Source organism: Nothobranchius furzeri, chromosome 11 (genome assembly GCF_043380555.1).
Source record: "Nothobranchius furzeri strain GRZ-AD chromosome 11, NfurGRZ-RIMD1, whole genome shotgun sequence".
Lineage (NCBI taxonomy): Eukaryota > Metazoa > Chordata > Actinopteri > Cyprinodontiformes > Nothobranchiidae > Nothobranchius > Nothobranchius furzeri.
Genome location: NC_091751.1, coordinates 50406135 through 50418804, shown reverse-complemented (window position 1 = coordinate 50418804; position 12670 = coordinate 50406135). Strand labels below are relative to the sequence as shown.

General features: G+C 40.4%; 1 protein-coding gene across 9 annotated transcripts in view; it reads right to left on the bottom strand.

Annotated features, from left to right (window-relative positions):
* Positions 1-882: 882 nt before the first annotated feature.
* pcmtd1 (protein-L-isoaspartate (D-aspartate) O-methyltransferase domain containing 1) overlaps positions 883-12670 on the bottom strand; it is a 30621-nt gene continuing 18833 nt past the window's right edge. For all 9 annotated transcript variants that reach the window (XM_054741043.2, XM_054741045.2, XM_054741053.2 and 6 more), the window contains 3 exons: positions 8718-8889; positions 3696-3819; positions 883-3384 (listed from right to left, as the gene is read on the bottom strand). In XM_054741043.2, the coding sequence (XP_054597018.1) occupies positions 3011-3384; positions 3696-3819; positions 8718-8889 (670 nt within the window). In that variant the 3' untranslated portion in view covers positions 883-3010. The remainder of the gene's footprint in view (positions 3385-3695; positions 3820-8717; positions 8890-12670) is intronic.

The following is a 12670-nucleotide window of genomic DNA, read 5'->3' as shown; positions in this document are numbered from 1 at the left end:
TTCGTTAAAATCCAATAAATAAATAAACAGTTTAGCTCAGTGCAGCACTTGTCATGCACAAGTTTCCTGTGGTGGAACAGAACCGCAGAAGTTTAATACGTCCAACCTCATCGTGCAGGAACACAAAACATTGCATGAGGATTTTTGCAGTGTGTGAAAGGGAAACTTTAGACACTCAACTTGTGGCGGTTGGTCAGTAAACAAACTTGTTTTTTTTTTTCCTTATCTGCCTAACCTCAGCTGTTCACATTTATGCAACCAAAGGTTGATAAAAAAAATGGTCAGGTTTTTATACTAACTGTTGCTGGCTTTTGTTTTCTGTTTGAGTAATATCCCTTGATCAAGCCTTTCATAAATTCCATAGGTAAAAATATGTATGATTTGAGCTGATATATCGGATTGGTACCGTATCATAAGTGAAAAAGTTGTACTGGGACATCCCTAACTTTTGATGTTTTTGTTAGGTTTTTTCTCCTGTACCCTTTCTTGCTCCGCCATCTTCCTCAGTGTGAGCATGCACGTCAGCCATGTACGTCATGAAAAACAAGGATACCTTCTGACTGATTTCTTCTTCTAATGCTCCACTGGTAGATCGGTGGCTCATTACTGCCACATGCTGGCCACAAATTTAACAGATTGCAACCAATGTAACAGATTAACAACTAATCGATGAGTAAATAAATTGTCAACTATTTTAATAATCAATTACAATTATCGATTACAATAAGTTAAATTGATTAGTTGTTTCAGCTCCAGTTGAATGCTACATTATTAATAAAACTTCTGAACTCTTAACACCAAGGTAATTCTTATTTTCTTAAATGAAGACTACTGTTAGCAATACCATTTCAGCCAAAAAGCATAGACAATGACAAACACAAATTGTGATTGTGACATTTATTTCTGTGCCACACATTTACAGAGAAACACATTTTCAAAATAAAATACACTATGAAAAATCAAACGAGGCCTGAAAGAAAAATAATCAAAATCAGATCTAAGCAACTGGACAGTTTTGTCTTGTAAACAAAGAAAAATAAATGCACAGAGTGGGTTAAGAGTTGTTTTTCTCTCTGCCCTATTTTAATAGTCGACTCTCGTCCACATTAAATGTAATCACAGCGGTCCCATTAACTTTGGTGCGAGGCTCAATTTGAGAGTCCAGACTGTAGGTCCATTGCTTCCTAATGTGCTCACTAATAACCAATCAGGTTATGGTATATAAACCGTAGCCAGGCTGTAATTGGTCATGTGGATTTTAATTTACTCTGTTCAAATCAAATGAGACGGTTTTATTATAACTGAGAAACGATTTCATTATCTTATAAAGATCCACAAAGGACATTTAAGAAATAAAATTTTGGAAAAAAGAGATCATCTCTTAACACACATACACTACAAACAGAATATTATTCAACCCCGTATTCAAACAGAAAAAAATTTCATTACATCAGAACAAAAACAAGCTAATGCCAAAGTTTCCTATAACAGACAGCAGTGGAGTTCAGGTCTATAGAGTTCCTCAGTGTGACGAGAAATTACAGCTACAACAAATCAACTGCAAATCAAACTGTATGAAGAATCATAGTAGAAGAAAACATACAGCTTATACCACCTTTATATTGAACAGAATTAATAAGCAACATTCAATTGTTTGTTTTAAATACAAAAACTGCATTCAAAGTAAGATAAAGAGGTTCTGGATATGTGACGGTAAAGCGCGAAGATTCTTTTTTTTCACTTCGGAATGTTTTTGTCACAAAATTAAATTAGAACAAAAAAATTAATCACTTTCATTTGCATGAGTTACTGTGCCGGGAAGTTCACAGAATTCCTATGATGGGGTTCATTGGCACTTAAGAGCCAGTCAACACTGGGAAGTACTGTGAGCATGTGTAAAATAAACTGGACATAGTTCTGTTTATAATAATAACCGACAGTGGTACATGTTATTTTAGTTTTAGGATGATATTTTAAGGTGCTTTATTGGACTTGATTAGTCCAGATTAAAAAAAAGGCATCAAAATCTTTTCATAATTCAGAATTTGCATTATTTTTGAAGTATAAAAAAACAGCAGTACTATATAGAATTTGATCATTCAACTCAATTATCAAGTTCAAATAATTTTTATTCTTCTCTTTTTTTTCTTAAGAAAGACTGATCACTTGGGACATCCCCTCCATCAACGAGTAAAGAATGTAAAGCAACGTCAGGAACATCAGGATATTCGTGCACGAACTCGATACCGTGCATAATACACAGGCAAACACGTTATCTTCATCCCATCTTCATGTTAAACCTCCGATGTGATTACTTATGTTCATCCAAGAGAAAAGAAAACACTGAGAGCAGACAGTTTACACTGCATGGAATTACTTGTCAGCTCTATGCAACCACAAGAAGCATGCTGTAGAAATGTCACATTAAAAGGTGCCCTGTAGAAAATATGTGAACCAGTCTGGTCTTTTCCAGTGATCTCTTTTAACAGGAAGGTATAAAACAAATCAGAGACCGTTATTTAAATCATGATTTATGCACAAAAGACTTCCTCTTTAGCTAAAAAATGGGAGAATGTGGCCCTTTTAGCTGCTTTCAGCGTAATTAAATCACCAGATCCTGACACAAGGTTAAAGCTTCTAAAAAAAACAAAAAAAAGTGCAATACAAATTTTCCTCACGGTGTGATTTATATTGGAACACGTACAGTAAGAACTTGTTTGCACATGAGTGCGTTTCTGCAGAAAATCTGACGAGGTAAAATCTGAAATTTCAAAACTAGTTTTTGAATCTATACCTATTTATTCTACATTTTAATATACAAATCATGAAACAAAAACTACACTTGTGACAACCATAACATTATTATCCGATATGATCTATGACATCTCTTTCCAATACAGTGTCGCCATCGAGATCGAGTGATAATAATGCTACATTTGCACTGAAAAGTGTGGAGAGAAGAATTTCAGCAGGCAGTGCACTCATTAAGGGTGGAAACCAAGTGAATCAGTCATTTCTCTCTGTAGTACAGCAAATATGCTTTCAGCGACTCCGGCAGTGGGAGAGCCAATATTTGTTCTCTCAACACGTTCACTTGCTTGATGATTTCAATGTCGCCAATGTCTCTTTCCTCCTCCTCCTCGACCTCCTTGTGCTCCTCCTCGGCGTGTTCCTCCTCTTCACTCTCCACCATTTGGGGTATGAGCTGATTGCCTACAAAAACATAAGTGTTGATGCGTCGCCGCCGGCAGCGCCTGCGCTTACGCTTCTGGGGGACCCGTTGCACCGTCCCTTTGCCCTGGCTGTCCTGGCTGGTCAGGCTTCTGAGAGTGCGGCGGATGTAGATGCGGGAAAGGTCCTGAAGGCTGTGGACGGTCACCGGGGCTGAGGACAAAACAAGAGACGACATAGTCCTTCAGGGCAATGTGCCACAGAAAGGAGAAGAATCCACACCGCTACAATGCTCCCTCAACTAGGTCAGTGTAAACAAGTGAGGATGTGACAGAAAGTGGAGACTCTGTTTCAAGACAAGAGATAACTCGCTCTCTAAAGCAGCCGCCAGAAGAACAAAACGTGTAGAGCAACTCATTCTGCTTCAGGAATCTTCTCGTCAAATCATTTTCAGCTACTAAAAAATATCACCCGTTTTATGCTCAGAGACTGGTTTGATATGAGATGACGAGGATGTAACTTACGAAGCTGGACAGTGTCTGGCTTCTCTCTGTCAGCCTCGTTCTGCCGCATCAAGGGGGCAAAGGACACCGCCAAGATGTTTTTGCTCTCCCATGTGCTTTGACCGGTCCTGGTTATCTGGGTCAGCTGCAAAAACAGGCAAAAAATTAGGGCTGCACAATATATCGAAAAATTATCGTCATCGCGATAACAGGACGTGCAATAGGCCCATCGCAAAGCACATCAAAAATGGCGATAAATGTTTGGTTCAAACATTTCTATCCGTGTCATAAATCAACTTTTTGTAAACCAGCTGTTTTTTTACGCGGAAGTATTATTTGACCAATCAAATGTAGCCCTTCTGACATGCCTCCAATCAGATGGGTCCATTCACATAATACACCCGCCCCCTACGTAGACCCTTACCCCAAAATTCCACTACTATCTCCGCTCCGCCCCCGCTTTCCGCTGCCGCTCGCTTCCCTTGTTCGTCATGCTGGCTCAGAGCAACCAACGCAATTTGTGCTGAGGTTTCTGGAATCAGCGCTGCTTTCAAACGTGAACGTGAGTCCGCTCGGTGTCGTTAAGCAGCTGATAATAACCGGGCTGACTTCGACACGTGCCGGTGAACCAACCCACCCACCTTCATGTCTCTAGTGTTCCACTGGGTGGTGATGTTAGCCCCAGGCTCCGGTTAGCTTCCAGCTAAAAGGCTACAGCACTCTCCTCCCAGTCCCACCCTGCTAAAGAGGGCCTGGAAAAGTTCCCCCACACATCAAAGTGATTTTTCATTTATGAGCTTTTATAACCTTGTTAATGAGGATAGTTGATTTGCTGCTGCACATAAACTGTCAGTCAGAAGCTCTGCTAGCCGGTTATCTTAAGAGGAGCTAGTTCAATTTGTTAGCTTGTTATCAGAATCATAGTTGCAGTTTCATCATCTGAGCTGCTTTTAAAGATCTAGGTAAACTTGTTCAATTTGGGGTTAAAAACAAACGTTTTCACATATTTTCCATGTAGTTTTTTTGCGAGTTCCTCTTCTGTAAGGTACATTGTTTTTCTCTTTCCCTCAGAAAATCTTAATTTTCTCCTAGTTTGGCCCAGCACAGTTCACTTTCCAGTTGCAGCAACAGCCTTATATCATAACCACATAAGTGGAGAAAATGTTCAGTAACAATGAGAGAATTTGCTGTTGCATTAAGTGATGTTAACTATTATTTAACATTTAAACTTATTTTCTGATTTTTTTTTATTTATTCAAAAAACCCTGGTAAGGGATGTTTTTCTGTATTTGGAGCATCAGAAAAAGTTTTATGGTGGTGGTGATGTTTTAAAGTCACTGAAAAACTGCATGCATGCAGTTTGTTGTTTTGCTGCTAATACAGTAGCAGGTGCAGCTGCATGTTTATGCAATAAAAATGCTATGTTGTAATGGAATTCATGCATTAGTTTTTGTTTGCTTTGAATCCAGAGCAGGCATCACACGCCAGACGACATCAACACTGCATACTTTAGTATTTGTTCATTTATCGCAAGTAATATCGATATCGCAATATTAAGCACTGTTATCGAATATCGCAGGTTTTTCTAATATCGTGCAGCCCTACAAAAAAAAAATTATATATATATATATATATACACATCTGAACTGAGCACTAAAGAAAATACAAAGTGATCATATCTATCACATAACTAAAGCTAAGCAGCAGGAAAATAAAAATAATTTGTTTTCATTTTCATGTTGATTAACTTTCATGTTTTAGCACAAATTTTCATCCATCTTCAGTCCGTTTGCTGTGTTTAATTACACCACCCACATAGGGGAATCTCTGTGCATTCCTGACGTTGACACATTCCAACAATAGTGATTAAAAAAGACTCACCCAACACTGGAACAGCTACTCAGTATTGAAACTTGTTTAATATAAATCTGGGTTATTTGCGGTGATCATGGAAAACACTTATAGGCAACAAAATAATACTTTTAGTTTGCAAAATGATTACAAAGAGACAAAGTCGTGACATTAAGCTGAACCATTAGTCACCATTATTACATTCAACAAGGCTTTCACAAATAGACAGCAGGACAGGACTTTCATAATAACTCAAAAGCCAAAGTTTTAATAGGACTCTGTGCAGCATACCAAATAAACTTTAGAAATGTAATTTCCTGATATTTTTGTACATATTTTGTTGTAAGGCAAAGCCTGCTGGTTTTACAAGCATCAATGTTTAGTTCACGTGGGATCTGTCAATGAATTTAAAGGTGCAATAGTAAAAATGAAGTAAGAAAGAAATCATGTGTTCAAATTTAGGTACTGCTGTCCATTTTATAAACAAAATGTTCCTATCTCACTTTTGTTTTGTGAGTTTCATGGCTGTTGCCAGATAAGTACCAGAAGATTTTAGATGAGTCATAGACATTAAGTTGATAATGTGCTAGGGAGGTAGAGCGGGTTGTTTCATGATCAGAGGGTCATGGGTTTGAGTCCAGCTCCTGCCAGGGGTATTCTGCTGTTGTGTCCTTGGGCAAGACACTTCACCCAATTTGCCTGTGTTGGTAGTGGTCAGAGGGGCCAACGGTGCCAAATGGCAGCCTCGCCTCTGTCAGACCGTCCCAGGGAGGCTGTGGCTACATAGTAGTAGCTTACCATCACTAGCAGTGTGTGAATGTGAGAGTGCATGAAAGCATCTTTGAGTGTCCAAAAAGCGCTATATAAGTTTGATGTATTATTATTATTGTATATGTATTGTCATATCTGGTGTTAGCATACTTAGGTGCTTTAAGGTAGGTAGCACTTACTACACTTATTATGGTAGTATGCCTTCAGCATTAGAGGAAGTGTGGTTGTTTGCTGTCTTGTTGTTAACTTGTTCTTATAGTTCTGAACAACTCATTTATTAATATTAATGGATTAGATTTATAGCGTTTTTCTAGGCACTCAAAGCGCTTTCCATTATTCATGCACCCTCACATTTACACACTGCCGGTGATGGTAAGGTAGTGTGTGGCCACAGTCGCCCTGGGGCGATCTGACAGAGGCGAGGATGCCCACCACCAACACAAGCAAGTTGGGTAAATTGTCTTGCCCAAGGACACAGCACCAGGGTACCCCTAGCGGGAGCTGGAATTGTTCCCACAATCCTCCAATCACAATGCAACCCGCTCTACTTCCTGCTGCATTTTACTTCCTTTAGAGGGAGTAAAACGCCCCGATTGACTTGTTATTCACTTCAAACATACATTTCACTATAATATTGAGTAGTCGGTAAATGAAAAAGTAGCTTGAAATATTTTGTGAGCAGACTATTTGCATCTAAATCACTGTTAGCTCAACATTAGCCTCTAGCCTGCTTCACACTACATTAGAGTAAAACAAAAAGATGCCAAGGCTTCTTAGGGGTATAATAAATAACTTCTGGGTCGCTCCTGTTTACTGGCTTCAGTTGTTTAAACAACTCTGGAGGTTTTTGCTTGTCGGTGTCAAATTACAAATGTTGGCACTGTATCTTAAGATCGGAGCAGATTCGGCAACTTCACATATTGTAAACAGTAACTACGTACCTCTTTAGTTTTTTGAAATGAGAAAAACTGACAACCTAAAACTCCTAATTTCTGATAAATTGATACCAATATATTGGATATCCTTTATCAATTCAGTGTGATGAATTAATAATTAAGGTAAATGAAAATCTCCATTTTTTGGGGGGTGATTTGTGTTTTCAGCTGAGTTAAAGACTCGTACAATGTATTAGTTTATCTTTTTCTTCTGACATTGTGCACATGAGTGATTCTGAATTTTTCTTTTCTTTAAATGTCCAAACAAGAAAATAGTTAATTACCGTACACTATTGATCATCAAACCAACCAATCACACAATTAAAATGTCATTTGTTGATCGGTAAAACAATGTAGAATATAGGAGTATAATTAGAGATCTTTTATTCAAGTAAAACACAGAGAGATCTGTAACCTGTTCCATTGGCCTGAGAATCACACCCACAACCCTGAGTTGTAGATGACCAAGTCTGCCTCTTCTACCCAGTTATTTCCACTGATTGTGTCCCTGATGGCCCACGACACGTCCATTATCACCAGCTGACAGTGAAGATACCATGTCAGTTTGTAATGACACCCATGTGTGATTCTTTACACTGACATTTTCAGAAATGAAAAGAGGGACGTACAGATGTTGTTTGGAGATGTAGTAATGGAACTGTCTCTGAAGACTGTCCCTCAGACGGCACATCAGCATTGTTACAAAGACCTGCACTCCCTCTCCTTTCAGGGCACGGCATCATATTTGTCCACTCTGGAGTCATTTCTAAAAGCTCTGGAGGGAGATGGAGAAGATGAATATGTCTGCTTGGTGCTGATAAAAGGCCCAGATGAAGAAAGATGCGTTTAGAAAATGATCCCCATTACCATGGACACGGCTCGTGTAAATTTCTGTTGTGATGCTTTCAAAGCTTTTAGGTCTTACAAAGATCCTCACTTTAAAATTAGATTTAATGACTTTATCGATGCTCACAAAGCATGCGGGCTGCTTTTATTCTCAGTAATGCTGTGTAGTTCCTTTGAAAATATTAAACCAATTGATTTACTCTAAATATCTTGTACACCCCTGGTGGTTCTGGAAGTGAAACACAATACCTGCTTTAATCAAATACAAGTGTTTTTCCTCCTTTACTTCAGCTTCCTTTAAGTTGTTCAAAAGCGTTGAGATCGTGAACTTGTCATGATCATTTCTTTATCTTCCCACCACTACACAAAACACCATCAGTGTCCTTTTAAATAGCCCACAGTGTGTCCACATGCACACATCTAGCATTTTAAATATTATTTATGCAGTGCCGTGTGCGCTCCGAACACAGCTGCTTAAATCCAGGGGCAGTCGAGGCTCAATAATGCATGGCAGCGTTGCGTAACCAGTCTTGCGGGTCAAAGCTATTCTACCTTGTTTTTCTCCCATGTTTTTTGAATTTTGAATAGCAATCAGGACGCGCGTCTGATCCGCATCGGCCCAATAGCTTGTGGCACTTACCTGATCCTCTATAGGCATCACCAGTATGCCTCCAATTTTGAGCAGAACCTTCATGTAATTTTCATGGTCTTTCTGCACTCCGGCGCCACAATAAATGCGGTCGTATTGGTGACTGTCTGTTGAGATTTCAAGGCAATTCCCCACCACAAAGACCGGCTCACAGAACTCAAACCTGTGGAAGAAAAAAAAAAGAAGCATAAATCGAGATAGCGGTGGAAAGTGTGTTTATCATTCTGTCAGTCTCATTACCACAATCACAGGTTGCAAGTAAAACCACACAATCATATTTTGCAGCCCTGAAGTTTCCTAAACATCACATAAAAGTGTTGGATAAGAGGTGTTATGAATCATCATGCAGCTGAAATGGACAAAGACCTAGAAAACGAAGACTCAATCCATTTGTAAATAGAGCTGGTAATCATCTGGAGGCTTCGCTGTGAGTCTGGGTGCTTGTGACCTTTCAGGCAATAAAGTGAAAAATAAAAACATCCAAAAAACAAAGAGGTGGTGATGGAGAAGTTGAACTGCAGGGACTCTGGTTTTTGTTGACAGACACCAATTCAACAAAATTATATTACATTTTCTGCAGACATCTCATATTTAGCTTCGTGAGATCCAAAAACTATTGAAATCTGTTTGGTTACAATAAACAAATCAAGTCAATGTAACATTAATAAAGCTGATGTGCTGCTGTAATGGTTTTATTTAGTATTAAACAGTTACTTTTACTTACAGACAGACAGACCGACAGAAGAAGAAGAAAATATAATTTCTATAGCGCCTCTCAAGATAAAAATCACGAGGCGCTTCACAAAAACAAAAAATATAAAAAATGTAAAAATATAAAAAAGCATTTCAAAAATGTTTAAAAATATATTTAAAATGAGCAAGAATAAGCAATTGCGATTTAAAAGAAAAAATGTTAAGAAAGAGAGAGAGTGAATAGGAAAGAGGGAAATCAGTGGATCCTGAGGAAGGTGGAATAGGTGGGGAGAGTGGAATAAAGAGAGAGTGGTGAAGAAGGTCATCCAAAAGATAGCTTGAACAGGTGAGTCTTCAGCTGCTTTTTAAAGGAGACCATTGAGTCCACTGATCTCAGGCTCAGGGGGAGAGAGTTCCAGAGTATGGGGGCCACAGCAGCAAATGATCTGTCACCTTTGGTCTTTAGCCTGGTGCTGCACAACCAGTAGGCTTTGATCACTCGACCTCAGGGACCTGCTGGGGGTGTAGGGACTAAGAAGATCACCAATGTAAGATGGTGCTTGTCCATGTAGGGCCCTATAGACCAGAACCAGGATCTTGAAATGAACCCTGAAGTTGACTGGCAGCCAGTGAAGCTGGAGGAGAAGCGGGGTGATGTGGGTGTGTTTGGAGGACTTGGTCAGAAGCCGAGCACAGGCATTCTGAACCACCTGTAGACGGTTCAGGGAGGTTCTGCTCAGACACGTGAAAAGAGAGTTACAGTAGTCTAAGCGTGAGGAGATGAAGGAGTGGATAACTGTCTCAAGTTCACAGCGAGACAGAATGGGACTCAGCTTAGCAATGTTCCTGAGATGGAAGAAGGATGAGCGAACAAGAGAACTGACATGAGAATCCAGGGTGAGAGCTGGGTCAAAGGTCACGCCAAGATTCCTGATGGAAGGTTTCGTGTGGGAAGCAAGCTGACCAAGAGAGTCTCTGACTTTGGGAACCAGCTTGTCTGGGGCACAGATGAGAATCTCAGTCTTTATCTTCATTCAGCTGAAGAAAGCTCCCAGCCATCCAGGCTTTGATAGAGTCTAAGCAGGTGTGTAACAGCTGCAGCTTAGACATCTCATGGGGCTTAAAGGAGATGTACAGTTGGATGTCATCTGCATAAAGATGGTAAGAGATTCCTTTGAAGGAGCTCAGGATGTGCTGAAGAGGAAGCAGATAGAGGAGGAAGAGTAGAGGCCCCAGCACAGAACCTTGTGGGACACCATGGGTGAGAGGTGGTGGAGGACCTAAACTTGGAGACGGCCACAGAAAAGGAGCGCTCAGAGAGATAAGAGGAGAACCACTCCAGAGCAGATCCTGATAGGCCTACCCAGTCTCTCAGCCTCTCCAGTAGCAGGTGATGGTCAGCAGTGTCAAAGGCTGCAGCCAGGTCCAGCAGGACCAGAACAGAACAGTCCCCTGCATCACTGTGAGTCAGAAGGTCATTAGAGACCCTAAGAAGAGCTGTTTCAGTAGAATGAGCTCTACGAAAATCTGACTGGAAGCTATCATAGATGTTATGTTCATCAAGAGCAGCTGTGAGTTGTTTAGCCACAACCTTTTCTAAGATCTTGGAGATGAACGGAAGTTTAGAGATGGGTCTGAAGCTGCTATGGAAAGAGGGGTCGAGACTCGGTTTTTTAAGAAGCGGGTGGATTACAGTGTTCTTAAAGTAAGCAGGGACCTGACCAGAAACCAGAGAAGCATTAAATATCGAAAGCACGCTGGGACCGATGGACTGAAAAGCACTTTTAAACAAAGATGAGGGTAAGATGTGGAGGGGGCATGCAGAGGTCTTCATAGAGTTAACTAGTTTGGTTAACTCAGGAAAAGAAACAGGAGCAAAGCTATCTAGGATGATGGGCCTGGTTGGAGTCAGGAGAGGCTGAAGGAGAGATGCTAGATCTAACCTTATTGACTTTGTCCACAAAGAAAGACAGAAAGTTCTCACAGTCTGCAACAGAGTGGATGGAGGCTGTAGGAGAGGCAGGAGAGACGATGCTGCTGATGGTGTTAAACAGCACCTTGGGGTTCCCTTTGGTCTGGGACACCAGGTTGGAAAAATAGGAAACCGTAGCGTCTCTGACTGCAGAGTTAAAGGATGTCAGAAGATCCTTTAGGTGCAGCAGATGGACGTGGAGATGGGTTTTCTTCCACATACGCTCAATTTTTCTGCATTGGCGCTTCAGGCTGCGAAGGCTGTCATTAAACCAGGGAGTAGGGTCCACTGCAGGAACTGATCTGGTTCTGACAGGACAGATGTTGTCCAGAATGGAGAGGCAGTGCTCGTTAAACTGAGAAGTTAAGGAATCTGGGTCATTGTCAGAAGAACAGGGTGGATAAAAAGCAGCAGAAAAATTGCTAGCTGTGCTCTCATTAAGAAAACGAGAACTAACCATATGGCCAGCAGGAGGTGGGGACGCAGAAACTGACGAGTTAAAGATAATGCAGTGGTGAACTGAAATATAAACGTCCTCAGGACAAACACTGTCAGCATTTAGACTCAGGGTAAAAACAAGGTCCAGAGTGTGTCCCCTGGTGTGTGTGGGGCCAGAAACATGCTGGGTAAAGCCAAAGGTGTCCATGAGGCTGGAGAAATACATGGCAGAGATCGGAGGGATCATCAACGTGGATGTTAAAATCACCAACAATCACCAGTCTGGACAGCTCCACAGTGGATGATAGAAAGTCACTAAACTCCTAAAGGAAAGTACTGTTTGGACCAGGTGGACGATAGACCACAGTGCAGTAGAACGGGTCCTTACGCCCGACTTTAATCAGCTGCAGTTCAAAGGAAGCAAAGTGACCGTCAGTCAGACCGACCGACAGACAGACAGACAGACAGACAGACCGACAGACTGGACAGGTAGATAGGTAGGTATAGAAATAAAGAATGAAATCTAGTCCTTTTATATTCTTTACGCAGATTAATTGCCAAAGTTGGTTTAGAATAATAATAAAAAAGAACTTATTTGAATATACTTAATTTAGCTTTATGTATTATTTTATTTAAAACTCAAAAGCTAATACTGTGGCAACTAAACCTTTCATTTTATAAATATACTGTCTGGCACAGGGGTCTGCAAACTGCAGATGCAGTTCTTCGGTCTTTGCAGAGGAGATTAGTGCTGACCAGACATGGAAATTAATTATATCTAATTTCATAACTGCATTATAAACCTGGTTTTAGCTGTTTTCTGCTTTATTTTACACAATTA